Below are 24,209 nucleotides of genomic sequence, written 5' to 3' on the forward strand. Positions count from 1 at the left end.
GCGACGCCCCGGCGGAGCCGCCGCGCCGCTTTTCCAGCTGCAGCCGCAGGGTTTCGCGGCCTGGGGTGGCTGGGGACGGGGCTCCCTCCGGCAGCGGACGTTCACCCTGCAGCAGGGAGAACTCGGGCGAAATGCCCAGCGGCTCCGGAGCTGCAGCCGCCCCTTCCCGCGGGAAAAACACTTCTACGGGTACCGGCCCCGCCGAGCCGCCCCGCTTCGCAGCTGAGCCGCCCCGCTTCGCAGCCCTCGGCCGGGCCGGCGGCAGCTTCGCCCTCTTCCCGCCGCCGGAGCCGGCGGGTTCGGCCCCAAAGCGCTGCCGGCCGGAGAGCCGGGGCCGGCCGCCGCCGCGCCGACGGGCTCCAGCGCGGGAAGCCTCCCCGGCCAGAGCCCCGCGGAAGGAAAGGCGAACCAAGCCCCCGGGCAGTTTTTAAAAAGAAGAGCAATTTAATTTACACAGAAGTACTAAATGTACATAATTCTTTAAAAAAATTGTTATACACAATAAATACAGTACAAAATTATTTTATAGTACTATATTTTGTTTCGAACTGTGATAGCGTTCACCGGTACCAGCGGGGCAGGAGAGGGAAGGGGCTGCTTTGCTGGCCGGGGTCGGGGAGTCTCCCCCTCCGGCCCGGCTTCGCCTGGGCGCGCTGCTGTTCCCTTGTTCCCGAGGGGGCAAGGACGGGGGAAGGAATCGGACAGTCGGGGCTTACGGCTCTATTTTTTTGCGTTTTTCCCTTAATTGGAACGAAAGCCAGCAGGTCACCGAGTCACACGCCAGCCGTTTCCCTCCGCGAAGGTAAATGAAAACGGGCAGAAACGGGATAAACACCCCCCCCCTTCCCCACCCCCAACAGCTGCGCGGTGAAAAAATTAAAATGAGCATGCCTTAATTTTCGCTCTGAAATCCCGGGAAGTTTGGGAAACGCAAAGGGAAGAGGGCGCTGCCCTCGTCCTCCGGCGGCGGCGGCGAGAACGCCGACCCAGAGCGCCGGGGAGCCGCCGCTTGGCCGACGGCTCCGTCCCGCCGGGACGGGGGAGATATCGAGCTAATGATCCCAATCCACGCTTCCTTTCAGACTCAAAAAAAAAAAAAAAAAGACACTAAACAAAAACCCAAAGAATTTAATATACATTTTTATATATATATATGTATATATAAAAAAAGAGAACGCCAAATATTTTTAGCCTGGGAATTGTCATCCCTTATTGCTACCCAGCCGACCCTCTTGCCGCGGGGAGCGGGGGCAGAGGGCCGCGGCGCTCGGACCCGCCGCCTCTCCCAACCGCTCCCAACGCGCACACCGAACGGTTTCGGGGGGGAAAAAGCATTTTAAAGAAATAAAACAGCATCTCCTCCCGCCGGCTTCCCGCGGGCCGGGGGCGAGAGGCGCTCCGGTGAGCCGGCCCGGAAAAGCGCGCCCGCTACGGGCTTTTTTTTTTTTGGGTGGGTTTCCCCGGAAAGAAGCAAGCCGGGGAGCAGCGGGGCAGGCGCTGCGCTCGGGCCTCCCGCCTGGTTGAGCTCCTGCCCCAACTTTCTTTGTTTTTTCCCCGGCCCCCGTCCTCATCACGGCGCCGTTTTCTTCTCAAACGCAGCAATCGAGCGCCCCGCTGGGGCCGCGCCGCTTCCCGGCCGGCAGCGCCTTCGGGCCGGGGAAGGGAAGGGAAAGAGGCGGAAGGAGGGAGCGGGCGCCGGAACGAAATACTTTTAAGGCCTCGTTTTGGTGAGAAATGAAGAGGAGCGGGACGGAGAGGAGGGAGCCAGAGGGGGCTCGGGCTCCGCTCCGAATCCCGCCCCGGAGCGGGGCAAAGGGGCAGGAGAGCAGGTCGCTCACGAACAAAGCCCGGGGCTTTCCGGCTCGGCCCTCGGCAGCAGCACCAAGCCGGAGCCTGCAGGTTGCCCGACGGTTTTTCGCCACCTGAGAAGTCCGGTCCGGGAAGAGGCGCTGGGATGACTCACAAAATCCCCGGCTCAGAGGCGGCCGCCGAAGGCGGCTCGCGGTGAGCAAAGACATCGGCATCCCGACTGCGTTTATGGCTAATTCCCAGGCTCTGGAAACTAGATTTATGGTTTCTTCTTGGGGGGGGGGGGGGAGGATAAAAGAGAGAGAAGCAGCAAGAGAAAAAGGGAGAAGGAAAAAGAAAAAAAGGGGGGTGGTGGCGGGTGGTGGCTTTCCAGGAGCGGCAGCGAGACGCGGGGCTGGGGAGCCCGGGGAGGAGGAGGAAACCGGCCAAGGGGCGGCTGGAAGCGACCCCCAAACCCCAGGCGCTCAGGAGCTGACCCGCGACCCCCGGGGCCCGACGCCCAAGCTGCCCTTAAACGGGGGGGAAAAAGGATGGAAAAAACCAAAAAAGCAAGAGCTAGAGGGGGCGGGAGCTCTCCCCGGGGCCCCGAGCGAAGGTTTCGGGGCACCAGCCCGAAGCGGGGCCCCCTCCGGCGCCCAACCGCCCCGAACACCATACCCCCCGCTGGGGCCGGGCTTAAAATCCGGTTTGCGGCTTCTCCAATTTTGTCGGTGCTCGTTTTTTAGGTTTCGCAGGAGCCGGGGCCACCGAAAAGGTGCCGTTCCTGGGAAAGGGAAGGATGTTTCCTGGTTTTCAAGGGAGATCCCTCGCTATTTATAACCAGCGAATAACGCAAAGAGGTTTCCTTGCAGAGGCGCCTGCTCGCTGCTGCAATGCAGGGGACGGTGAAACTGTGAAGCGGGTTGAAGGGGGGGGGGGGAAATCCCAGAAAAAGCTGACATTTAAATGGCTTTAACTCGTAACACTGACAGTTTTTCCTCCGCTCTTGTCTCAGAGCCTTCGCCTTGTCATCCAAAGCAATGCCACGGGAACAGACAGTTTATTCCGGGTTTTGAGGGATCTGTTCACCCTCCTTTCTGCCCCGTTTTCACTCTAGGAGTTTCCCCGCACGAGCTACTGGGATGCAAGGAGGGGGCGCGCGGGGGGTGGGGGGGGCGCAGCCTCCGACCGTGGCTCTGCTGGAGGGGGGAGCCGGCCCTGCCCCGGCCCGGGGGGCGCCCCACGGCCCCCCGCGCGCTCTGGCCATCCTGCCCTACAGGAATTTCAGCGCAGAAGGCGAAAAAGGAGGAGCTGTCATGGGGGTGGGGTGGGGGGGGAGTCAGTCTGATGAAGGAGACCTGAAACCCACCAACAATACACCAAAAAAAAAAAAAATCAGTGCAAGAATGAAAATAAATACTGTTCAGATTAAATACTAAAGGCAGTGAAGAGAAACGCATCCGTTTGCGTGGCTTGGGCTATGGCATCCCTCGGTAGCTGCTCTGCAACGCCACGCTTGCAAGGCTCCAGGGGAGACGCGGCCCCCGCCGCCAGGAGCAGGGCTGCGGCGAGCCTGCGACGCTCACCGCCCCGCTTACCGCTCTGCCCTTCCTTTTTGCTCACGCCAGTTCTTCCCCAGTTATCCCCTGACTCTAGCGCTAGCGCTTACCCAGCCGGGGGGGCCACCAAAGCCACCGGCGACGGAGGACAGGCTACCTTCCTCCGCTTTCTACTTTGGATCGCCGTCTTTACAGAAGACTTTCCTAACAGCGGGGCCACGGTGGGAAGAGAGCTGCTCGGGGTGAGGAGCTGATCCTTCAATGCAAATATATATGTATACATGCACACACCACGTTTCTATATATATACACATATATATATACACACACACATATACACATATGCACATATATATACACGCATTCTTTCCCACACGCACAAATATATATATATGCAGATGTACGTATATGTGTGCATACATACTCTCAGAGCAGGTTAATGAATAAGTTAGCCTTTGAAGGAAACAGGACAATGGCACATGCTCCTGATGGCACTTAAAGCCAAAACACTTATTGCCTTCAAAAGGAAAAAGAGGGGAGGAAAAGTGAGTGAAAGAGCTCTAACGGGATGCATGTCAAACAGACAGCGTACAGGCACAGACACACAACATTCACACCCGCAGTTAGGTTATGCTACGTATGGACGCACGTGGGGAAAAATGGAAAAACGTCACCATCCGTCTGGGCAAGGAAATAATAAGGCATAGTGGGAATAAACAGATCCTCCTTGGAGCTTCTGGCATTAGACAAAAGTACTTATTTTTGTAAGGGTGTTGTTTTACAACCTCACATTTTCCCCCCGAAAGCTCGCATTTGCTGGCATTTTCAGTGTCAATCTGGTGCAACTTTGACCTCAGGCACAGTGATCAGGCTCGCGCAAGAGGGCAAAAACTGGAGCAGGATGAGAAAACAATGGTGTTGGGGGTTTTTTTGTTGGAAACAAACTTTCTGCAGACCTGTCCTGATCGTAATTTTGGCAGGCAACCTCAAACAGCGACAAATCGGGATTGGGAGACCTGGGGGTGCTCTCTCTCCCCTCTTCAGAATCCAGTGACCGAATCTGGAATCTGTTAACATAAGGCAGGTGGCAGGGCTCAACTGTGACAGCAAAAGGACCTGGTACCTGATAGTGGCACTTTGATCACAGCATCCAACTTCTCACGTAAATCTAACAGCGCTTCTAAACGCCACCGCCTGCCTCCGACACCCAGCACCTGCGAGATGCGGAGGGACCGCGGCAGGACCCGGCGGCGGAAACCAAAAAGGAAAAGCAAAATCAGATACTTATAAAGAACGCGAAGACCCAGGAGAAGGTCGAGCAAGCCCGATGACCTGGTAGAAGCAGTGCCGTTAAAGAGGACGACCCACGTCCGACCCGACTCCCAAGGCTCTTCCCCTCGGAGGCTACGTGGGGCTAGCAAGGCGGCAGAAACGGAGAACAAGGAGTTACTTGCCTCCTCGAACAGTTTCCTCCCAAGTAGCGAAGGAGGAGCACCGACATCCTGACGAGACGCCTAGTCCTCTTTGACCAGAAGACGAGCGGTTTCAAGAGCACAGGCTTTCCGAGCAGGAACCCCTCCAAGCACCTAATGACTCCTCCAGAGAGGGAGGGAATTCCTCTCTTATCTGAAGAGGCCGCCGAGGAGAAAGAAAACCAAAATCATAGAATAAGAAAACAACTCCTAGCAGCTAAGGATGAAAGGACAGAAAGGCGGAGGAGGCGTGCAAACCCTGGGGCGTTTGGGCACTCTGCCTTTGCCCGGCTCCGCGCAGGAAACGCGGCGGCGCGATGCCTCCCGCCGCTCTGCTTGCGCCCGCCTCGCCCGACCGCTGCCGAAACGCCAGGCTGTCACGGAGCGCCGCAGAAAGCAACGCGAGACCCCACGTCTCCCGACAGAGCGACCGCAGGAGCTCCCTCCCTGCTATCTCCCCTCTCCGGCTCCGTCCCACCCACAGCTAGTCCCCGAGGGATTTCCTCCTCTTCAAGCCGTAAAACTTACTGAGCTACTGTGAACTTTTCCTTCACTCTAGCGATTAGTGTTTGCGTTTCCTTTCTTGCCTTTGCTTGCCTTTTTTTTTTTTTTTTTGCCCTTTGCTGACCAATGAGAGGGTCCAAAAGCCCACATGATATTTGAAATAACTTAAAAACGAACAATAAATTTTGCCTCTGTGGCAATTACTGCAGAGTCCTCTTTGGCCTCCCACTGGTTTGATTAGCAATCTGCTCAAAGTTTAAAGATAGCTGGGGTGGGAGTGGGGGGAAAGAGAAAATAGACCGATCAGATATTCATATTAGCAATTTGTTACAGAATCTAAATTACACAGCCAACAATACCTATGGGCCCCACCAGTCCACCCCCAAATGCTTGGTTGCTTCTCACTTGCCGTGATACTGTGTATTTGATGAGACGAGTGTATTGTAAATCCAGCCTTAGCTTGTACTTTACAACATCTAAAACCCATCATATCAACACTTGGATGAAGCATCATTAGGACACCCTCCTTTCCCCACTCCTGTTGTCCCAGGCCCGTACAATCGGGTCTCTGGGAGGTGGCACCAATGACACCCCATGGCGCTCAACCGTATCCAACCAGCAAGAGCTTCTTCTTCGGTCCTTGCTTATTGTCCAGTTGCTGCTCTGTTTGGTTTTCTGTTATCTGTTTAACGTCCTTGCTCCAAGGCCGCCGTTGTGATTAGGGGCAAGGTAAGTGTCTGTACGGTGGACAGGTGAAGAGAAAGGGGAGGAGGAGGAGTTGTAAGAGGAGGAGGGTGTCCGGATGTTCTGGCCCCCAGTCTGAGGTTGCTGCAGGTTGAGGATGCTGTCGATGGCGCTCTGTAGGTGCTCATTGAGGGAGTCGTCCTGGGGGCTGTCGCTGGAGAAGCTGGCGTTATCCACATCAAAGGACTCTGACTTTCTGCGTTTGGCCGGGGGCAAGGGCACCTCCCAAGTGAGTTCTGAGCCAGAGCTGTGATCAGGTGGCTCCGTTTTTATCATCCCATGATAAAACTCATCCTCGACTTCTGCAAGTTCCTTCATAAGGCCACTGGTAGAGTCATCGGTCTTCTGTGGGGCGGGACTATCTTGCATCACGAGAGAGCGGGCGTCGCTTCTGTTGAAGAACAGAAGCTTGGAGCTCTCCTCTGGCCGGCTCTTCTCTGTCGCAGCTGCTGTGGGGCTGTCATGGGTTTTGTGAGAGGTGATCACGCTCCTGGATCCATCCTCCTGCTTGATCACAAGGGTGCTGGGGATTTTATCAACTTTCGGGGTGCTCCCTTTTGGGCAGGCCTCAGAGGGTTTATCTGCTACAAAAGCATCCACGTTCTCCCGGTAAGTCTTACGGAGAGGAAGCCTGCAGTAGGTCACTATGGGCTTCTTCTCCACAGGAGCTGAGGTTACGTGATCGACAGTCCCGTTCATTTGCCCGGCAGTGGTGGAGGTGGTGGTGGTAGTGGTGACAGCACTTGAAGCGTGCTGGTCAGTTGTTTTGATGACTCTGCACACAGGAGGTGGCTGGTGAACAGGATCCAAAGCGGTGTTATGGACCACTTTACTGAGACCAGCCTCCTGCTTGATCTTCAACTTGAGGCCGATTCGACTACGTGCCTCATATGTTTTGATCGGGGGTTTGCTCCTTGAAGGCAAAGCATCCTCATCTCCATCTAATGAAGGTGAAGCCTTGGCCCATGTCACCGATGGGGAGCCTCCGCTGTGCTTGATAACCAGTTTGGTGGGGTTGATCTGAGTGGCGGTCTGCACTGGGGGCACCTTTAAGTTCTCGGAAGCGGGTGCAACACTGGATACGGAAGCCAGAGCCACAGAGGAAGAAAGGCTCTGTGAGCGGGACGATGACGAAACATACTCATCTGGAACAGAAACACAACGCCAGGCGTTAGCACGAGCGTAAAACATGATGATTTAAGAAAAGAAGGGTCAGAGCTAGGATCAGAGCCCTGAAGTCCTCACTTCCACTTTCTTCAGCTACTGGACAGTCTCTCTCTCCTTGCAGAGGGGTCTCATGGTATCTCAGCACTCCCTGCTTTTGTAAAAACATCAGAAGTTTTGCAAAAACACACTTTATTCCATTTCTGCTGAGATTTACTTTTTCTCTAATTGTTTTCCCTCTCACTAGCTGCTGCTTATGCTTCTCAGTCCCTCTTCTCTCCAAGACTCGTCCCTCCTTCCATTTCCTATGTTGTTTATCCCTGATCAGCTCACCTTTCCCTCTGTGCTTCCACTGAACGCATAAGAAGAGGAATACAAAATACATTTGTAAAAGCCACATATGTTCCTTTGTTTATGAGCGCTCATTAGGAACCACTTTCCAGGGTTCTGGTAATTCAGCTGCTCATACTTTCCAGAAAACTGCACGCTTGCTTTTCAAAATTCTCTTCTCAACTACACAGATTTTTTCCCTTGTTTCAGAGGTATGTCCAGTGCTTTCAAGCAAGTGTATGTTACTGGAGAAAAGCCCCGTAACTTAACACAAACCTTTCCCTTAAAGGATCTCCAAGGCGGCCAGGAATCATAAACAATTTGTCAGGAGCCTAAACACTGCAAGTAATTGCATAAAACAATAGCTTTAGCTATTATTAAAGAAGCTTCGGCTACTTTAATAATAGAAAGATGGATGGGGAAGACTACAGATTCAAGCACAAAGCACCCCATCTTGTTTTGAACAGCTTTTCACGCAGATCCATCCTGACCCCCCGCGAAGGCTAAGGTGGAATAGGCTGACATTGTGTTCATTTAGGAACAGAATAGGTAGTCCTGCCTCGGGCATCGCAGAGTAAGGAAGCATCATGTCTAGCACCTGAAGAGGAGGAGAGCTGAAGGGAACGTATGATTACAAGCAGTAGACAAATTAAAAAAAAATATATAAAATTCATCTCCAACCTGGTTTCTCCTTTGCCAGTTGCTTATCAAGCGCTAACATGGTCTTTTCTTCCTGTATGAACATGCGATCAATCATCACCATCTCCGCAGAAGGACTGACTCTCTGCAGATCACGGACATAAAATTGGAGAAAGAAAAGGGGGAGGAAGAAAGGCTCATTACAGAGTACAGGGGCAGGGGCCGAGATCAAAATCCACTCGAAGCAGACAACCCTCTGCAGTTTCGGTTGCCAGGAAAACAGATGTTGAAGTACGGGTGAACAGCCTCAGTGCAGCACTTAATGATGCACATGAGCTGTTACAAATCTTATCCCTGTATTCGAAAGCATTTTTCTCACTCTGATACCTTTGGAAAGGCACAAAGGGGTGTGAGACGGTACATTTTATAGCAGGACATTTTTACCTCACTGCATGGTAACAAATCACCCTCTTTACGCAGTCTATTAGACTATTATTCTTCCAAAATTTTTCCATCCCAAAAAGAGAAATGAAGACTCAGCACAAAGTTACCTTCTGTTGATTTCGTAGCAAGATAAACATCAGTTATTTGCAAACACAGGATTTGGCCACAGAAAGAAAAAGCTTTCCTCCCCCTGCTACCTTTGTAGAAATAAAACTACTGGACTCCCACTGACTTCACTGGGGCAGGACAGAGCCCTTCGACCATAACGTGGTCACACAGAGCAAACGGTATTACAATAAATTGGAACCAGAAACACCTAGCATCAGAGTAGCCTGGATTAGATAAATAACTGTTCAATATCACGCTAGCGAGAATGGAGAAGGCAGAATATCAGTCTTACCCGAGACTCCTCTAAGAGCAGTAGGCGGTATTTGTTCAACATAGCTTGTGTGCGTTTTAACAGTTGGGTAGACACCATTTCAAATTCCTCATCCACTGCAAGGAAAAGCGGAAGGAGAGAGAAAAGGAAAGTTTGTGTGGGTTTTTTGAATACAGCTGTACCTGGAAATAACCCACTAGGGTCCAAAATTAAACTTCTCGTTTGCAGAGGTGTGCCACATGCCAAGGTAAACACAGACACAGGACTGATGGTTCTTTATATCATTAGTAAACTCACCTGAAGGAGACCCTGAACAAAGATGTCAGTGTAATTTTTAGTTGCTATGAAAAACCCCAGAGGACCGTTGGAGCCTTTTTCAACAGCTAAGGTCTCTGTTTTCAATGATTTCTCAAAAGATAACAACACTGTGATGGAATCTGGCTTTGAAAAAATTCAGGTCAGAAACCCTAGCAAACTTCAAATACGTTGTCCTGGGAACTATGTTTTTCTGGAGTGAGGGCAGAGATAGTTTCTCTTCCTTTTTAGTATTGGACACATCCACTTTAAAAAAAAAAAAAAAACACTTAGATGTATTATCCTCCCAAGTCTTATGACCTCATTGGTGAGGCATGACCTGAGGTGTTTCTGCAAGGACAGCTGCTCCTGTTCTGTTGGTTAACCAAGCCTTGTTAAGTTTTGGACACTTTTCAACAGTTCTGGGACCTGTACAGGGTCCACTTACAGCACTTACCCTTCTTATAGTCTTGAGTAGAGGGCAGCATCCCCTGGTAGACGTGATAGGGCAGAAGCCTTTGTAAGGCATCTTCAAACGAACGGAACGACGTCTTATAATCGGGATGCAAAACCGCTCCCTGATGTTTATGCAACTGTTCCAGGAAACTAAAAGAAACGAGGACGAATAAAACTGTTTATTACATGCCCAACCACGGTGCAGACAAAACTCCTATTTCCCTTACTTCCAGTGCTAATAGGATCATGCTGGAATAACCACAGTGATCACGTAGAAAGAGAGCCACAAAAGAATTCTGCGAGGAAGCTCATCTTTGCTGTCAACGTCCAAACGTCGCCCCAGGACCCTCGGCGACGCGCCGAAGGGCATTCTGCGCTACTGAGAATTGCCAGGCTGTGGCAAAGCAGCACACCGCCTCCCCGGCGAGGCGGCCGCAAAACCCACATCCTCCAAGGGGTGCTCTCCTGACTCGAGTTTACCCAAATATACTAGAGCAACGAAAAGACCCACAGAAGCAAGATGTTCTGTTATGCCTTTTTAGCCACACGTTTTGCCGCTAGTGCTGCTCGACTCTGCCACACTTACCAAGCTTCTTTGCTGGGCTGTAGTGTAGGAGCTTTCTTCAGACTTCCAAGTTTGCCGTCATACTGATAAGGAGAGAAAGAACACACGTGAGACAACTACGCAGTCTAGGCACCAGATTTAACCTGTGCGGACTGATGAACTAAAGGAGAAATCCTCCAGCCCACGTCAGGGAGAATCCTTCCTGTTTTGAGTGAATTAGGGAGCATAAAGTGAGATTGTGAAGACTGTGACTGCTCTAAAAAGAAAGAAAATCAACTGAATCGTTTTAGAACTGGGGAAAAGAGCAAAAGAAAAAAGTATAGGTTGCCAAGGACTAAGCGTGGAGAAACACTTCTGCTTACTTTGAACAAGACAGCTTTCAGGCAGCCTAATATACTCTTTTAGAGTTTCCACATAAATAAAATGTAAAGACAACATGCAAATAAATATCATTTTTAAACGAAAAGCTTAACAGTCACCAGCCCTCCCAAGGAGCTGCGCCATCTCCAGAAGAATCGGCCCCGCAGGACTGCAGGCATTCACCTTCCAGCAGTCCCCTGCTGCAAGTCTTTGCCTCAAGGTAAGATTAATCCTACCTACACCAGCCAGACGTATTTGTTTAACCTGCTGTTAAGAAATTTAACGAAAGATATTCCACTCCTCCTTCAAACAGCTCACTTCAGGGCTTCCTTACTTTTACAGTTGGAAATTTTATCCTCCAGTCTAACCTGCATCTCCTTGGCTATTAACCCGGTATTTTCCTGTTCTATCCACCATGAACCTAGAGAACAAATCTTTCCTTTTTGTTTTTTCACAGCCTTGATACCGTGTTTCTTCGCCTAAGCCATCAGAAGAGCTTTTCACAGACTCTTTGCTTTTAAAGCATCCGCAACGCGCGTGGGCAAGCTCACCAGTTGCTGGGTTTGCACGGGGACTGAGGGCATGAGCTGTGATAATCCTTTTCCAACTACCTGGATCTGCAAGGGACCTTTTCCAAGGTTCAGGCCCGAGACAGAACTAATCACGCCAGGCTTAGTCTGCAGAAGAAGCAAAAAGATGCTTTTTTTAATTTGGCATCTCAGCATAAATTCACTAAATAAAAATTAATTATCGAAACATGGGGTGAGAAACTGCTTGCCAAGACAACATCAGTCATTGGTGAAAGATGGGATTACAACGGGTTTCGTTTTTGTTTGGGTGCAAAAGCCTAAGTCTAAAACACATTTTTGCATACAATTATTATTCTAATTTGTAATTCCAGAAGTCTGCACCAACTGCCTTCACGTACCATTAAATAAATTGATAAATGCATCAATTCCCTTAAGGAGGAGGAATGGAGTTCCTCTCCCCAAAGGTTTCATTAATATTGATGGGAGTAATTATTTTTACAGTGCCTTTAGAGGTTCACAGTACTTAAAGTGAAAACTATTGGCAATATTCAAATAGTTGCTGGAAATTAATTTCTCCTTTTTCCATAAAAACCGCAAAGCTGGAGCGGAATTTTAACAGGTTTTGTTTAGTCTGAAAATGGAAAAACATTACAAACGCATTCTCACCTGAACGGGCTGCTGTATAGCAAGAGATGTCCCTGATTTCCCTTGGGCTGCGGTCCCTTTCCCGGCGGAAATAGGTGCGGAAACACTAGAGAACGTTTTACTCTCTGCAGGAACCGGGGCAGGAATACCTGGCAAACACGAAACACATCGGCTTTTGCGTTCGCTCGTTTGTTAAGTCCAAGCTTAGATAATAAAACAGTTGCGTCCTGGCTTCGCACAGCGCGTTTCTTTCCAAGGGGCTGAGATTTACAGCCACGCTGAGGCGCTGGACAAACGGCTTCCACAGCCACTGAAGCACCGTCACAAGCGCTGAAAAACACCGGCAAGTTTTGCTCCCTAGCAAAGCCCAGCGCTGCTGGCCGGGCAGCGCTGCGCGGCGAGCACCGCGGGGAGCGCCCTTGGTCCAGCCGAGCGCTAGCGCAGCGGGCGGACGGGAGGGAGAATTCAATCGTTCGCCCTGGAATTTGGCCGGGACGCTGGGGCTGAGCAGCCTGGCCGCCGAGGACCGCGCCGGCGCCTTCTGCAAGCGCGTGCGGGAAGGACCGGGGTTTCTACGCCTCGGTAGAAAAGCGTTACCGGCCTTTGACTTGTATCAAACCATCAAAATACTACTGCCCCACAAAGGTGTTTGCTCCTTTTTGCTGGTCCTTGTTTTCCATACCAGGAATTAGTTTTGTTCTATGGCTACAGGGGAGACTTGAATAACTATTAAGGCCGGGCCTCTAATTTGTGGAAACGGGTAAGAGGAGCTCGCAGCAACGCGTCCTTCGTCTGCTTTCTGGATGCAACGCGTAAATCCACGTCAGCGTGAAAGGCAGAAGGAGTAAACACATCTAACAATTGCACAAAAACCTTCAAAAAAAAAAAAAAACCCCAAAAGTGCAAACGAGCTGCCTGCTTAGATTGCCCCGACCAGAGCCCCCAGCACGGCGCTTGGCTCTCTAGGGTGGGGAGAGGCCGCCAGACCCTGGCGGCGATAACGAGCCCGACCGCCCCCCTGCCCGCTTGGCGAGCGCGGCGCGGCGGCGAGGCCCACCTGCGGGTGCCGGCGGCGGGGCGGCGGCGGCAGCGGCGGCGGGCAGGGCCGCGTGGCTGGGGCCGGGGGCCGGCGGGCCGGGGGCCGCGGGCTGCCCCTGCCCGCCCACCAGGACCGAGGGCGACTGGCTGCTGAACTGGCCGAGGGCCGGCGAGGCCTGGCTGCTGGAAGGCGGCTGCTTCGTCTGCAGGATGATCCCCTGGGGCACCTGCGCGGGACAAAGAGGCAGAAGTTGAAAACCGTGTCCCGAAGGCGGCCGCCGCCGCTCTCGGGCACGGAGGCGCTGGCTCTCCGGCCGCCCGGCCGGCTCCCGCTCTCCGTCCCCCAGGTCTCGGCGCCGGGACGGGAAGGCGAGCGAAACAAAAAGGCGCCGGCCGAGCGCTTAGGAGCTCCAGATATCGCTTGTGCCAGGAGTCTAAGTCGCAGGAAGGCGCCCCGGGGCGCTTGAAAGGAGCAAACCGGGTCCCTTACGAGGGAAACGTATTGGGAACGCATCGGGCCGTTAAATAAAAACGAGCTCGAGCCTTGCCCTTCCCGCATAAAGAAGCGCAGGTCGGTTTCAAAGGCTTGGTTTGCTCAGGTACTTCGTTAGCGAGTCCCTGGTCCGCCCCGCGAGCCGGAATCGAATCGGGCCGAGCCCCAAGGCGCCAGGGAAGAGGCGGCGCTCGGCGCGGGCGACACCGGGACCGGGGCCGGGCTCGCGGGCGGCCCTCACCGCAGGATGGGGTACGGCTTTGTTTCTGTCGTCACAAACGCCTTCGCTTCCACTCGCGTTGTTTAAAAGCCGGCACGTAAACCGTATTGCGTGGGAGACGCCGGCTCGTCCTCCTACGAGCGCTACACGTTAACGCGGGTATCTACGTCTACCTACGGACAGGCGACGCGCGGAGATGTAACGCACAGCAAAAATTCACTGGAGGACAAGATGCGTTGCGGGAGGATTAAGTTAAGCAAGCTCGCCACGTTTTCTAAAGCTCGAGGATGTCCTCAGTCCTGTCACGACAGACGCGTCAAAGCAGTCCTGCCCCCCCGAGCGCTCGCCGTCCAAGAGAAAAAAAAACAAACCAAACCGGAAAAAAAACCAACAAAAAAACCCAGGCAACCAACGCCGCCTATGCTGTCCCAACGGCGAGCGTCCGGGGGACGCGCTTGGAAGGAACCAGATGGGTTTTCGCTTCTAATTTTGCGTTTCGCCCCCGCGAGCCGCCGCTCGCCGCCCGGACGGGGAGGGGGGGGCTCCGTTTGCAAGGGGAAGGCAACAGCGCGTCTCAGCCGACCTAGACCGAGCCCAACGTTCCCAGGCCTCGACGGTACTTATTTACCTGCTGGAACCTGTCCAGTATTTGCTTCTGCTGAGGAGCAGGGTTGGGAATTGCGGAGAGGGTTTGGAATTGGTTCGGAAGCAGCTGAAAGCTCCTCTGCGGCTCTGCGGCTAGGTGCAGCGTTTGGGCGGGGGCGGGCGGCTTGAGCTGACCCTGGGGAGGGAACTGCAGCTGGAAGCGGGGCGAGTGAGCGCGCCGGGCCTCGGCGGGAGCCGGGAGCGGGGCGCCGTGCAGCCGGGCCGGCGCGGGGGCCTCGGCCGGCGGCTGCCCCTCGGCCGGCGGCGGGAAGGGAGCCGGCGGCTGGGAGGGCGGCCGCAGCGGGTGCTGCGCGGGGCCGTGGGGAGCCGCCGCCGCGGTCGCTGCCGCCGCTTGGCCGGGCACGGCGTACAAGCTCTGCATCTGCGCCTGCGGGGTGCAGGAGCGGGAGAGGGGCTCGGAGGGGGGCCGGGGCAGCGGCGGCGGCGGCTGGGAGGGGGGCCGGGAGCGGGGCCGCGAGGGCGGGCGGGAGAGGGGCTGCGGCTGGGAGGGGGGCCGGGGCGGCGGGGGGGACTGCAGCGGCGCGAGGTGTGCGGGCTGGAGCTGCGGGCTCTCCCCCAGGGGAGGATGAGGTAGCGAGTGGGACGGGGAGGCTCCAGGGAGCTTCTGCTGCCCTGCAGGTAACTGAAACAGAGAAGGAAAGAGGAAGAAGTTAGTCCAAGCTCAGGAGATGTTCCTCAAAGAGGCGCACGTCCCTCTCGGGCCTGCTGCCTGCGAAGCGCACGCCGACGTGCGGGGAGGCCGGGCTCGGCGCGCCGCCCCGAAAGCGGCTTCGCGGGCCGGGCCTGGGGCTCGGCCCTGAGCCGCGGGGCCTCCGCGTCTCCTCCTCCTCCTCCTCCTCCTCCTCCTCCACCGCCTTCCCTGCACACGCTGCCTCCGCCTCCCCTGCCACAGCTCCGGGGACCCCCTCCGCCGGCCCGGCCGCCATCGCCGCACGGGGACCCCCTCCGCCAGCCTGGCTGGGCCTGGCCGCCATCGCCGCGCGGGGACCCCCTCCGCCGGCCCGGCCGTCACTATGCGGGGACCCCCTCCGCCGGCCCGGCCGCCATCGCCGCATGGGGACCCCCTCCGCTGGCCTGGCTGGGCCCGGCCGCCATCACCGCACAGAGACCCCCCTCCGCCGGCCCGGCCGTCACTACGCGGGGACCCCCTCCGCTGGCCCGGCCGCCATAGGCTGCCATCACCGCACGGAGACCCCCCTCTGCCGGCCCGGCCGTCACTACGCGGGGATCCCCTCCGCCGGCCCGGCCGCCATCGCCACACGGGGACCCCCTCCGCCGGCTGGGCCCAGCCGCCATCACCACACGGGGACCCCCTCCGCCGGCCCGGCCACCATTGCCGCGCGGGGACCCCCTCCGCCGGCCTGGCTCGGCCGCCATCGCCGCATGGAGACCCCCCTCCACCGGCCCGGCCTGGCCGTCACTGTGCGGGGACCCCCTCCGCCGGCCGGGCCCGGCCGCCATCACCACACGGGGACCCCCTCCGCCGGCCCGGCCACCATTGCCGCGCGGGGATCCCCTCCGCCGGCCTGGCTCGGCCGCCATCGCCGCATGGAGACCCCCCTCCACCGGCCCGGCCTGGCCGTCACTGTGCGGGGACCCCCTCCGCTGGCCGGGCCGGGCCGCCATCACCACACGGGGACCCCCTCCGCCGGCCCGGCCGTCACTATGCGGGGACCCCCTCCACCAGCCCGGCCGCCATTGCCACGCAGGGACCCCCTCCGCCAGCCGGGCCCGGCCGCCATCACTGCACGGAGACCCCCTCCGCCAGCCCGGCCGCCATCACCACACGGGGACCCCCTCCGCCAGCCCGGCCGTCACTACGCGGGGACCCCCTCCGCCGGCCCGGCCGCCATAGGCCGCCATCACCGCACGGAGACCCCCTCTGCCGGCCTGGCCGTCACTGTGCGGGGACCCCCTCCGCCGGCCCGGCCCAGCCGCCATCACCACACGGGGACCCCCTCCGCCGGCCCGGCCGTCACTGTGCGGGGACCCCCTCCGCCGGCCGGGCCCGGCCGCCATCACCACACGGGGACCCCCTCCGCTGGCCCGGCCGTCACTACGCGGGGACCCCCTCCGCCGGCCCGGCCGCCATAGGCCGCCGTGGCTTCTAAAAGCCTTTTTAAGGTCCCGTGAAAAAACCACAGCTAGAGCGCAAAACGAGAGGGCGTCTCCAACCACGGGCTCCCCTCGAGCTTCCAGGGGGCCAGCGGCGGCAGCCCCCCGGCGAGGCAGCCGGCCTGGGCAGGCCGGGCCGGAAGCGTCTGTCGGCCTTCCCGAGACGCGTCCTCCGCTCCCTGACCGCGGCGGCCTCCTCCCGCCCCAGGCTACGCCTCGAGCGGACGGAGCCCTCCCGGCCCGCTCAAAGGGCATCAGCTCTTTTTGAGCAGCCGGGTAGGAGAGTTGGTTCCCCATCAGGTCCCGGATTTGGCCTAGACGGCGGCGGGGCAGCGCTGCGGGTTACCCGGCTCCGTTCAACGCCGGCCGCCGAGTTCCTGGGGAGCGAAGGGGCTCCGCTGACCGCGCGCGCGGCGGAGGGGGGGGACCGCTTCCCTCCTTCTCAGCGTTTTCTTCTTCTTGGCGTAAAAAAAAAACCCCGGCTTCACCTGCCGTCTTCGCTGAAGCGAGCTACACACGGAAAATCCGGCTGCTTTTGTTTTAAAGCAAAACCGTAGCTGGCATCTGCGCCATCCGCGCCTCTCCACCCGCGGACCCAGCGCGGAAAAGCGGATCGGAGGAGACCTCGGACGCCCTGAATCTTAGCAGGGGCGAAACCAGGCGACGGGAGACTTCTGGCATCACGCGGCCTCTCCGTGTTAGCCCGCCGTTCTCCGCAAGGCGCAGGTTTCCGCTCCGATACCAGTCTCATCTCGAGACACACGTGACAAAACGCACTTGAGATGAGCCGAGCCATCCTGGACGCCACCAATTTTACCAGCAGCTTTTTTGCCCTCCGGCAAGCCTCTTCGGCCGCCGAGACGGCCCAGGTTTCCCTGCGTTTATTGTCGGCCGCTGAGGAACCTCGTCCGGGCAACGCGCCGCGGCTGAGGTTCAGCGCCGACCCCGGACCGCAGGCCGCTGCGGGCGGCGCCGGCCCCTCATCCATCTTCATCCTCCTCCTCCTCCGCCGCCGCCACATCTCCACCGCCTTTCTCCTGCGCCGCACGAGGGCGACTCGCCTCGCTCCGCCGCCTCTGCTCTGCCCGGTGGCGGGCGCTAGCCTCGGAGCGGCGGGAGAGAGGCCGCGGCCCCCGCGCCCTCCCCTCCCGCAGCAACGGGGAGCTCGAAGGCCGAACGGACTAGACGGAGGCTAAGGAGAGGCGGCAGAGAGAAGGCGGCCGAAGCGGGCGGCGCGGGACCGCGACAGCTGCAAGGACCACCTGGCCAGCCAGCGCCTGGCGGGACCGGCCGGCGGAGAGCCGAGGTTCGCCCCCTTGCACCGCGCCGCCGGCCGACTCGGGCCTGCGCTGCTGCTGCTGAGCGTCGCCGAGGCCGGGACACCGCTCGGGGCGGTTGCGGCTAGGCTGCAGCGGGGCAGAGGCGCCGGCGGGAGAGGTGGCGCGGCGCATTGGCTCCGGGCGCTCTCCCGCTGCGCGTTCGGGGCTGCTGGGCAAGATTGCTGCTGCTGGCTCCGATCCTTCTGAAATTTCCAACGCATTTAGCGTTGGCCATATTTATGGCTCCTTCTCCTTTGCTTTTTTCCGCTGCTGCTCGCTGTCCAACCCCCGAGTTCCTTCAGGCACTACTAAAAGTGCTTTATTAGCAATAAAGTTGTCAAAAACAAAAACATTTTTGCTTTTCTTCATCGCTCCTGCTCTGGACACTGGTATACGTTTTTTTTTTTTTCCCCCTTTCCTAATGCTCTCCACTTGCATTAGGGTTAGGATGATCCAAGTTACTGTACTCAAGGGAAACAGCTCTCTCTGAGGACGGGAAGAGCGACCGCAGGGAACGCGCAGGAACCCGCGGTATCCGGCCCGAGTCACACCACGGAATCAGAGCAACATTTACGCCCTCTCAAAAGGCCCAAAACGAAACGCAGGGAGAAACCCTACCTACGTCGTTGCAACTCTATGCTGTAACAGTCACACTGGAATTTCAACCTATATTAACTTACAAATCGAGACAAAAGCTCTAAAAGCCAAGGTACTGGGAAACACGCCTGAACCTCCGCTCCCAACGTCTCTCCTCACCCATGCGCTCGGGCAGCACAGCTCATAAACGCAAGGTTGGTTGTAGGAGACTTTTCTCTCTGACGGTCTGAGAAGAGTAATCTTTTTTTCTGAATTTCAGGGGTTTTGCAAGTTTCTTACACCCCCAGTGACAACAGTAACTCCTGTCTTTAGTAGTAAGCAGATAGCTAGTTTCAATGATGCTGAAATGCATGAAATGTCAAGAGCAAAACTACGCATTTAAAAAGACGTGTCCCTATCTGTGCTACCAGTAACACCGAAAAGAGAGAATTTTAAAGTTGCCCGTTTACTTTTGTTACTGAAGTAAAAAAAAGAACAAAAAAAGATTTAACTCCCTTCTCTCTCTCCTAATTTAGGGACTTGCAAAGTTCTGGATCAGGTTCCACCACTAAAAGCTTCAATTCAAGAATAAAGAAAACCCACGATAGTTTAAATCTGATGTCTAAAACATCAGATAACTTATCAAACTAAAACTTATCAATTTACGTAAGCTCAGACAAGACACAAGTATCTCATGTCTGCGTTCCCCATGAGGCCATCTCTACTTCCGCGAGGCCGGTGAACCCACGAAAAAAATCGGTCGTACCAAAACATATCCACAGGAAGAATTCTTCTAACGAGACAGGATGCATTTCTGCCTCCCAGCTGCTGCTTTTAACAATTCGACTCAAGTTAGTGATGGTGGAAAACGCGGGGCTGTCAAGCAGGGGCTGAACTCTCGCCGCGAACGGAGGCCCCGGGCTGAGCAGGTCTCGTGGACCTCCTCCCTCCCCAGGGACCGGCGCCGCGCGGTGAAGAGACAGGCGCCCTGTCCACACGGCTCAGTCCGCTGGCGGCTCTTCGCCGCGATGATGGCCTTCGCGATCTGGATCGGCCTACCGTCACCTAACTTCTCGCTCCAGATAAGCTACCGAATGGCCGCGAGGTGACAGCACCTGCCAGGCAGCGGAAAGACCGGGTGCACGTCAGGTGGGAGGCTGCACACCCCGCTGGTCCCCGAGGCCCACCGCTCATCGCTTCGGGTGATTTTAAATTTAAATGCTCATCGCAAGGTAAACTGCCTTATTATGGGAAAGTAACATCTGACACGCTTCACAGTAAAGAACTAAGACTGCAAAAGAGCACTTTTAGCATGTACAGCGTATAAAGAAAGCCTGAAACTATTGCTTTCTAAAGCCCACCCATGCTCTGGGTCTTCCTCCAAGTACTCGAGAGAAAACGGGCTGTGACACCAACACAGTCCCCGAGGGAGATTTTACTTGCCTGCTGTAGAAACATCTGCATGGAGTCTTGGTTGATGACAGTTCCCGCAGCAGCCTGGCCCAAGATGATCTTCTCGGGACTGGACGCCAAGCTGGGGCTGGGCTGCGAAGTCGCGGGCAGCGGCGCTGGCTGCTGAGCAGGCGGCGGCGGCGGCTGCTGCTGCACGTTGAGCTGCAGCTGAGGTGGGGCGGGCGGCTGGGACGCAGTCTGGACGGTCAGGATAGAGGACTGGTCACCGCCGGGCAGCAGGTTGGTGCCAGAAGCGGGCTGCGGCTGAATGAGGCCCGGGCTTTGACTGCTGGTGGTGGCAGACGCCTGAATGCTGACAGCCTGGTTGAGGTTCTCCGTGGTGTTCAGCATAGCTACTTGGTTTGGCAGCGTAACGCCCTGGATAACGGTCTGCCCCGTCTGGTTGATGGCACCGCTGGCCAGCGAGGCAGCGACTGAGGGCTGGCTCTGGGTGGTCAAACTGCCAGCTAGAGAAACAGGCATCTGGAACAGGGCTGGCTGACCCACCTGCCCGGGCTGGAGCTGGATGGGGGCAGAGAGGATGTGAGCAGTGCCGTGGGCGTTCTGCGAGGTGAGCACCTGCCCCAGGTTCAGCTGGCTAGCTATGTTCTGGTTGGTGAGGATTTGGGCCGGCAAGGCTTGGTTGGTTATCAGCTGTCCACCTGGCCCTTGGCTAGTTATGATATGGGCTTGTCCACTGGGGTGCGAGGTGGTCAAGATCTGCCCTCCCATGTTAGCCTGCAGGGCCGAGAGCTGCTGGGGTATCTGAACAGCAGAGGCACCTGCTAACTGCCCGGGAAGGAGGAACTGGTTTTGACCCTGTAACATGGCCTGAGGAACATGTTGTGCTGGAATGACAATACTGCTGCCTTGGTTTAGCAAGTGCACGCTCATGGGCTTGTTGAGGGCTTGCTGCTGCGGCGGAGGCTGCTTGAACATGTTGGCGGGAAGCCCTTGGGGGAAGCCCGACAGCACGACATTCTGTCCTGGTTTACCCGCCATGAAAGTCAGGTTCTGCTGGGCCTTTTGCTGTTGCAGGGCAGCTTCGTTCTGAATGGTCAAGGTGGTGTTGTTGGAACCAAAGGGCTTGGGGGTGATCTGGTACAGTTTTTGCTGGAGGACCCCTGCAGGCTTGGGTTGAATTGGGGTGGGTGTCCTATGAATGATCACATTTTGGGCCTGCACTAGGGGGCTGCTTAAGTTCGAAGTGACCGTGAGCGGCTGGGAACCTTGAGTACCAGACACGCTCCCAAACATCGAGTTTCCGTTCAGCGTTGTAGTGGCCACCGCCGGCAGATTTTTTTGGATGACAAGACCAGCGTTCTGTGGAGAAACCCCTGTTGAGGCAAGGGTGACCTGCTGCTGCTCAGGTGCTGTCTGGGTGATATAACTGCCAACAGGCATGGTGGCCACCTGGGAGGGCTGAACTTGTTTTGCAATGATCTGCTGTGCCGACTGGTTAATGGCCATCACTTGCTGCCCAACCACCTGAATTGGCCCAATTCCCAGTGTCCCACTCGGGCTTCCATTGGGCAAGCCCTGCAGGTTGGAAATTGGCTGGATGGTAACATTCCCTAAGCCGACCTGCTGGAGAAAAGGCTGAACACTGATGGCCTTATTAACAACATCTGCTCCTACTGACTGCTGCACCAGTGCCTGATGCGTCAGGACTGCAGGCTGCTGCAGCCCAATTAAGTCAGCCCCACTGGAGAAAATCTGTGGGGTGCCATCAGAGGCAGTCTGCACCACCGGTTGAAGCGTGGGAAGCTGGAAGGATCCCAGGTCCAGCTCTGCCTCAGCCTCCAGAGTCTGTTCTGTGATGTTCGCCTCTTGCAGGCTCTGCTGGAGAATGTCGCAGGGCTGGTCGGAGTTCTGAAGGTTTGCCCCGCTGCTGGACGGTGACCCCAAAATGTCATCTTCTAAAAAGTCGAGGTCCACGCTTGTTGGGGGCTGATTCTGTTCAGTGTTCAGATGATTGCCAGAGGATTCTTGCACGTGCAGCTAAAATATTTAAGGTCAGAGGGAAGAAGAACAACAACGAAGCATTGAATTCAAATACATGAAAGAAGACTTCAAATCTTTCTGAACTGCTCTGTGTCCTTCCTGGGATTGTTACTGCTAAACAGATTTTGTGAGCCACCTCAGAGCTAACGAGGTAAACGATTCAATTATACAGCCTCTACCTTTAATTTAGTAAACGTGCAAAGCATTTTGGCATCTCTCTAAGATCCCAAATAAACGCATGGCATTGTTTCAGAGAACGTGAGACAGACGTTAAGTGACTTGCTTTAAGTTACAAAGTAAGCCAATGGGAGAGCTGGTTAACAGCATCCAAAAGAGTCGACTCGTAGCTCGTTTGCTTTAAGCCACAGAATGCCATTGGATATAGAGGCGCAATACAGTTCACAAAATATTTCTTGGCTTTCTTATCGAGTTAATCGAAGAATAAAATTAAGTTGCTGCCTGAACCAGAAGTGGAAGTTCCATATTCTAAAACAAACTTAAAAACCCAACAAAACCTCACACCCTTTCTTGCAACAGATGTTCAAGCAGCAGTTAACCCGACCCAGGCATATGCTCCAACTACATGCAACACATTGGCTGTCCTTTTACAGCGAACGCGTAGCAAAGACTGTCCTTGAGCAATCGGGAAGCATCTACCAGTGCAGCGTTTGCTGTCTGCTAAGAACCACAAAAATAATAGAAAAGCCACATGCAGTCTAACATCAGATATCACTGGTTCTATAAGGTAAAGTATGGTAAAACATTGATTTTAAATTGCTCGTTCCAATTTTTCCAAGTAGAACTAAATCTCAACTTTTCTAAAAGTTTCTCAGCTTTTCCTGTAAAGCATCAGGAGTTTCATTAAAATTCTTTGTAGAAATGAAGTGCAATGTGAACAGGAATGGAGAAAAAAAATAAAGACTCTTATTACAATGTAACTGCAAACACAGAAAAAGCGACAGAGTAATCCATGTCCTTGGGGGGGGGGGGGGGGGGGAAAAGGATTTTTAGAATCTATTTCCACTTATTTCAACTTCACTACACTAGTGGCCTGCAAGGAAATTGGAGCGCTCCTTTTTCAATTCTAAGGACGAACTAAGGGGAAGGTGACAAGACATGTTTTCTCAAACTGTTTTCAATACTAACATTCTTCCAAATCATCTCTGCAGCCTTTGAAGTGTGAGAGTACTATTATACCTTTCTCCTCTTCTTCACCTTATTTTCTATCCTCAACACTTTTCCCAAGTTGAAAGTGGAAAACAGATATGTGCACATGAAATCAACTTTTCTCCCCTGATACGTGGGGTACATGTTGGAGCTATTTCTCTATAAATCTTGGGGAATAATCCCTGCATCCTGTCTATTTTACTAGACCTGGAAAACAGATTAAAAACAAGCCTGCGAAACAAAAAAGAAAAAAAAAAGGACAAAAAACAAAAAGGGAAAGGTTTCTAAACTAACATTCCCCAAGTACAAATTAAAAAAAAATACATACCCCAGCACCTTCAAAAAAGGCACTGGCTGCATCTCCTGTGTTGTCCAGGAGATCATCACTGTCAATCTGTAATTAAAAAGATTTTATTTACTTTCTTCAAATAAAGTATTAAAAAAAAAAAATCAATTCAGTGCTGACTGGCAGCCACTGGAAACGGGTGATCTTTAATCCACAGAGCACATGGAGCATGGACAGCGGTCGGGCAAGCTTCCCTCCCATTCACTGTCTCCTGCCAGCAGGCATCAAATTTCATCTAAAAGCGTCCCAAAATCTGGGTTAGAAAAGATGGCTTATTCTACATGGCCATTTAGCAGTCGACTTCCTTACGCAGATGCAAACGACGACAGTGGTATATTTTAAGTAGGTAGCTGCCTATCAGAGAGGTGCCCAACTCATTTTGCTTAGGTCACCAAACAAGCGCTGGCTGATAAAGATTTGTAATTGCTATCACTGTCAGTCACTAATTTGGAATTCCACCTCGCAAATAGTTCTCTATAAGCAATTCCCTATGCCACAGCAAAGCCCTACTGATTTCGTGCAGTTCTGCACGGAGCAGCTTCTAGTACAGGATCTGGGAGACGAAAAAATGCCTATCATCCCCTGCACAATCCTGTTCGTTGCTCTCATTAAAGAGTCCTAAGAACTAAAAGTGATTCTGAAGTTAGGTTTTTCTTTCTTTAAAAGTTCATTAGCGTTTAAACTTTTTTTTTTAAATAAAGTGTTTAGTTAATAAAAAAAACCAAGTCATCGCTCACCTTTTCAGATCCATGTAAGAAATCATTCAAGGCCTGAGGATCACTGCAAAACAACATATGAAACTATTTAAGGAAAGAACACATGACCCACTTTGAATCTGGAGTGAAATACATGTTTCTAATTAATGCATTAACATAACTTTTTGCATTCTGACTGTTGGCAGCATCTGCTGTTCACTGCGGTATCGCAGCCGCTCCTCGGT

At 54.7% G+C, this 24,209-nt stretch overlaps 1 protein-coding gene across 7 annotated transcripts in view; it reads right to left on the reverse strand.

Moving 5' to 3' along the window:
- Positions 1-5,633: 5,633 nt before the first annotated feature.
- BICRA (BRD4 interacting chromatin remodeling complex associated protein) overlaps positions 5,634-24,209 on the reverse strand; it is a 67,734-nt gene continuing 49,158 nt past the window's right edge. For 4 of the 7 annotated variants that reach the window (XM_068909832.1, XM_068909834.1, XM_068909833.1 and 1 more), the window contains 11 exons: positions 24,007-24,049; positions 23,252-23,317; positions 19,744-21,753; positions 12,931-13,138; positions 11,895-12,022; positions 11,250-11,375; positions 10,360-10,421; positions 9,775-9,923; positions 9,045-9,139; positions 8,243-8,345; positions 5,634-7,212 (listed from right to left, as the gene is read on the reverse strand). In XM_068909832.1, coding sequence (XP_068765933.1) covers positions 6,002-7,212; positions 8,243-8,345; positions 9,045-9,139; positions 9,775-9,923; positions 10,360-10,421; positions 11,250-11,375; positions 11,895-12,022; positions 12,931-13,138; positions 19,744-21,753; positions 23,252-23,317; positions 24,007-24,049 — 4,201 coding nt within the window. In that variant the 3' untranslated portion in view covers positions 5,634-6,001. The remainder of the gene's footprint in view (positions 7,213-8,242; positions 8,346-9,044; positions 9,140-9,774; positions 9,924-10,359; positions 10,422-11,249; positions 11,376-11,894; positions 12,023-12,930; positions 13,139-19,743; positions 21,754-23,251; positions 23,318-24,006; positions 24,050-24,209) is intronic. The other 3 variants (XM_068909830.1, XM_068909836.1, XM_068909837.1) reach the window with 1 other exon arrangement.

Source organism: Struthio camelus, chromosome 16 (assembly GCF_040807025.1).
Source record: "Struthio camelus isolate bStrCam1 chromosome 16, bStrCam1.hap1, whole genome shotgun sequence".
NCBI lineage: Eukaryota > Metazoa > Chordata > Aves > Struthioniformes > Struthionidae > Struthio > Struthio camelus.